The sequence below is a fragment of the Hippocampus comes genome, unplaced genomic scaffold, assembly GCF_001891065.2.
Source record: "Hippocampus comes isolate QL1 unplaced genomic scaffold, H_comes_QL1_v1.1 scaffold6, whole genome shotgun sequence".
Classification (NCBI taxonomy): Eukaryota; Metazoa; Chordata; class Actinopteri; order Syngnathiformes; family Syngnathidae; genus Hippocampus; species Hippocampus comes.
In genome coordinates this window covers 47,167-51,243 of record NW_017805833.1, presented here as the reverse complement: position 1 = coordinate 51,243, position 4,077 = coordinate 47,167, and the positions used below count along the sequence as shown (strand labels likewise).

Below are 4,077 nucleotides of genomic sequence, written 5' to 3'. Positions count from 1 at the left end.
TTTTTTTTTTCGGCATTTGCTCTAATTCGAAGTCCTTTCCCTTTGCGAAGGTGCACTTGTACGGGTATCTTTTTGAAGGTTTGTGGTAACCGATTCGTCAGTTGATGATAGAGAATGCGGTGAGTCAAGTAATTGCCTTTGTGAAGAAAATATTTGCATGGCCCTTGAGGACCAAGTTTGGACACCCCTAAGGAAACTGGAGTACCCGGAGAAAACCCACACAGCTTTGCAGCAATTCATTGGTCAGTGGACAATGAAGAATGGAGCGAAATGGGTTTTTGCAAAAGATATTTGTATTTGCAGGATACTGGTGCCGGTTTTAAATAATATAATAATCAAAAAAAAAAAAAGTAGTCATAGATCATTACCTGTCAACTCACGGTTTTCCCGCTGCCGGTTTTGTGAGCCCTCTTGTCTGACATTGAACACTGCAAATAAATAACTCGGTTGGGTGAGCGTTGCAGTGAAGGTCCCTGGTTCAATCATTTTGGTTTCAGCATTTATTTAGTTTCGTCTTTTCCCTTACCGAAGATACACTTATCTTTATGAGGGTTTGCGATACTTGATTAGATGATGAAGAATCTGCTGAACTGACTTCACAGTCCACTTTGTCCCTGCTTTTGGCTCACACCTGAAATTGTTTTGAATTAAAAACCAATCTTCTCGGTTGTCTCCATTTGGTCCGTAAACTCTTCAGAGGAGAACAGAGGTTCGCAGAGAGCCCTCTAGTATTCTTGCCTGGATTTATTCTCCTTAAAAGAAGCAAGCGAAGCTGAAACTCAGTGAACCTGCACCGCGTGGACCCCTTCACACTGGCACGTCATGAATACCCTCCTGTCGAGGGGAGTGAGTGGGCGATTATACCGCAGCAGCTTTTCATGCTGGCCCAAATTCGCCCTGCTTTGGTGGTTATGAAGGGGCCCTCTGTGTGGCGCATAGAGTGAGGGTTTGATTCTGGTGTAAAAGGCATCATTGATACACTGGTCAGGCGTGTCTTTGGCACCGCTGTTGCTGGAGTCGCTGAGAAAGGATAATAAAGGAAGGCCCACACTGCCAGTGTTTACATCTTACTTGTGAAAGAAAAGCCTTGTAGCACCGAGCTAGCAGTAAGACACGGTAAACCCGCGCTATTCGCATGGGCTAGGGGCTGAGCCCTGCCGCAAATAGCAAAGAAACACAAGTAAGTGGCTGTGTCCAGATTCACAGGCCGCATTTTTTTTTTTTTTTTGGGCCGCATGACGCTACTTCCGGCGCTATTTGACCGCACATGGTTTCCAAATTCTAGAAAGACAATTCGCAGGCTCCTCTTCATTTATCCTCGGGGGGACCGCATAAACAGTGGCGAATTTGGATTGACTTAATTCGGACACCACATGCGGTCGAGTCACGCCGGAAGCGACATCATGCGGCCAAAAATGCGGATCTTCGAAGGCCCCAGCTTGTGAATTTGGACGCAGCCATTGACATGGTGATTCTTCTTTGGCCACAACTGATACGCACGCGCCCAAGCTGCAGTCTGGCTAACGGTTAGTCATTTAACAGTCAGCCGCTAATCTGCTCTCACAACAGCCAACTCCACAGTCTCATTTGTTGACTCCCAAGCCAGGTCCCACCTTTTAAAGACATGAACAATCAGTCACAGAGTCGTGTGGAATAGAGGTGCATTGATTAATCCACAGCTGACTGATTAATCGCTCATTATTTTTGATATGGCGGCCCGATGGTCCAGTGGTTAGCATGTCGACCTCACAGTGCAGAGGTACCAGGGTTCAATTCAAGATCCAATTAAGAGATCTTGTTTGATTTGAAATTGCCCATACCCTGGAAACGTAATTTGCAAACATCTGCTCTTACTTTGGAAAACAATGATCACGCGTTTTTATTTCTTCGAGAACCGACTCATGATTCATTTTATCCTGCAATTTTGTGCACTGTCAATTTGAAATAATATCCTGTTTTTTTTTTTTTAATAAATGGACAGAACCTGAAACATATTTTTGAATCAATTAATTGACAAAATAATGGACAGATGAATTGATTATTAAAATAATTTTGCAGCCCTGGTGAGGAACATGTGAAACAATACCTCACATTTATATTTTGTTGTTTATCAGAGCAAAGTTAATTTTTATCCAATGACTCACTGAGATAACACACACAATTTTTTAATGACATTTTTTAATCAGAGATGCAAGTCAATTCATGTTTTCACTAATTTCGAATCTCCCGTTTTTTTTCCTAGCATATCAGGTTTCATAATGATCGCAATGACAATATAAAAACAACAATGTGCAATGAAATATAGACCTATATGTGTTAATATTTATGAATGAAAGGGTTCTGTTCACCATCGGGTGGAATTCTTTTCAGAAACGTCGGGCTACAAATTACAACGCATGGTAAAAATCCATATTGAGCCCGCTTTCAGAGGTCAACCTTCCCAAAAAAAAAGTATTTTTTAAATCATCATCACAAATACATTGAGTGACACATAAAGCCATCTCTGATTAAAAGCTGCTGTTGAACAGAGTCATCGGTCAAAATATTGGATGCAGCTACAATAGAAACTCTTTCACTGACCCACAGATGTGAACGTGCCTCCGCTCGTCACCCCTCCCAGGGGAGACGCAAGCTGCCGCCCGGACTCCGCCCCCCACCCTCCCGGGATCTCGCCCTCTTCCGGGACCACCGCCGACGCACCCCTCTCCTCAAGTACCTCCTCCTCACCCACCGCCCTGCCCTCCCTCTCCCGCAGCGACCCGGGCACCGGCGGAGGCTTACAGAGCCGCAGCAACAGTTCGGAGCGCCTGCTGGAGGCCTCGGGCACCGCGTCCGAGGACTACCACGACGCTGACGGGACCCGACGGGCCCGAGCCGTGGAGAACCAGTACTCTTTCTACTGAGTGACCCCCGGGTCAACGACCACGAAAACGCTCCAAATCCGCCGCTCTGTTTGTTTGTGTTTCAACAGCAATTTCCTGTTTCTCTTGATTTGAGAAGGGGCGGCTTTTCCGTCGGGTTGTGCAGCTGCGCTTCGTTTCGTCAAAGCGTAATGAGGCATGACAAAGGGCTACGCTTAGACGACACTCGCAGAGGGGCCTGCATGAAGGAAATAAAAGCGGCGAGGATGTGTGTAGGCAGAAAGAGCAACAGGAAGTCATCCCGCTCCACTCATATGGCTTTGATTCAACTCATCTGACCGCTTCCTTCTTGAGATCCGACTGAAACGAGCCCACGTAGCAAGGCTCCGGTCCATGTTTGCAAAGCTGCTTCGAGTGCATCCGGGTTATATACCGCATTTCCCCTGAGGAGTCTCAGCTCTGAGCCTGCCGCACATATGAGATAGAGTTGGAAGACGAAAGAGGTGTCATGGAGGGCCTATTTATGCTGCATTCATATTCTAAAAACGGTTGGGTGAAAAAATAACCCAATTACGGGTCACAGAGGGACTGACTGCTACTTGGGTCAATTTGACTCAAATTGACTCTTTTTTTTTGTACAAAATAATGACATGTTTGGTGTTTTGTGCAAAAAAAATAAATAATTGTGATCGGTCCCTTTGTCACCCGTAATTGGGTTATTTCTGACCCAAGTACTTGTGGGAAATTGGACATTTTGAACTGGAGGTTTTTTTTTGTTTTTTTTTTGACAACGCAAGCTACACAAATATCAATTTTTGACATTTTAATTGTTTTTTTTTTCTTAAGTGTGAGGCCCCACAAATAATGCGGACAAAAATCAGCATTCGTGTTTTATGGGGAGCACTTTGGAGGAGTGATGAGCACATCTTCCACACAGTTCGGAAGTTCAGGGTGCCAACATTTTTATAGGATGCTTTTTTTTGTTACAAAGTACAGTACTGAGTAAAAGTCTTCACTTTCACTCGAGGTGGGCAGAGGTACCAAAATTATAGTACGACTCATATATATGTATTGTGTGCGTGTGTGCACCTCCCTGTGTGGAGTTTGCATGTTCTCCCCGGGCCTGCGTGGGTTTTCTCCGGGTACTCCGGTTTCCTCCCACATTCCAAAAACATGCGTGGCAGGCTGATTGAACACTCAAAATTGTCCCTAGGTG

General features: G+C 45.0%; 1 protein-coding gene across 1 annotated transcript in view; it reads left to right on the top strand.

Annotated features, from left to right (window-relative positions):
* sh2b2 (SH2B adaptor protein 2) overlaps positions 1–3,867 on the top strand; it is a 21,383-nt gene extending 17,516 nt beyond the window's left edge. The window contains exon 8 of the mRNA XM_019887575.1: positions 2,583–3,867. Within this exon, the coding sequence (XP_019743134.1) occupies positions 2,583–2,903 (321 nt within the window). The 3' untranslated portion in view covers positions 2,904–3,867. The remainder of the gene's footprint in view (positions 1–2,582) is intronic.
* The last annotated feature ends 210 nt before the right edge of the window (positions 3,868–4,077 follow it).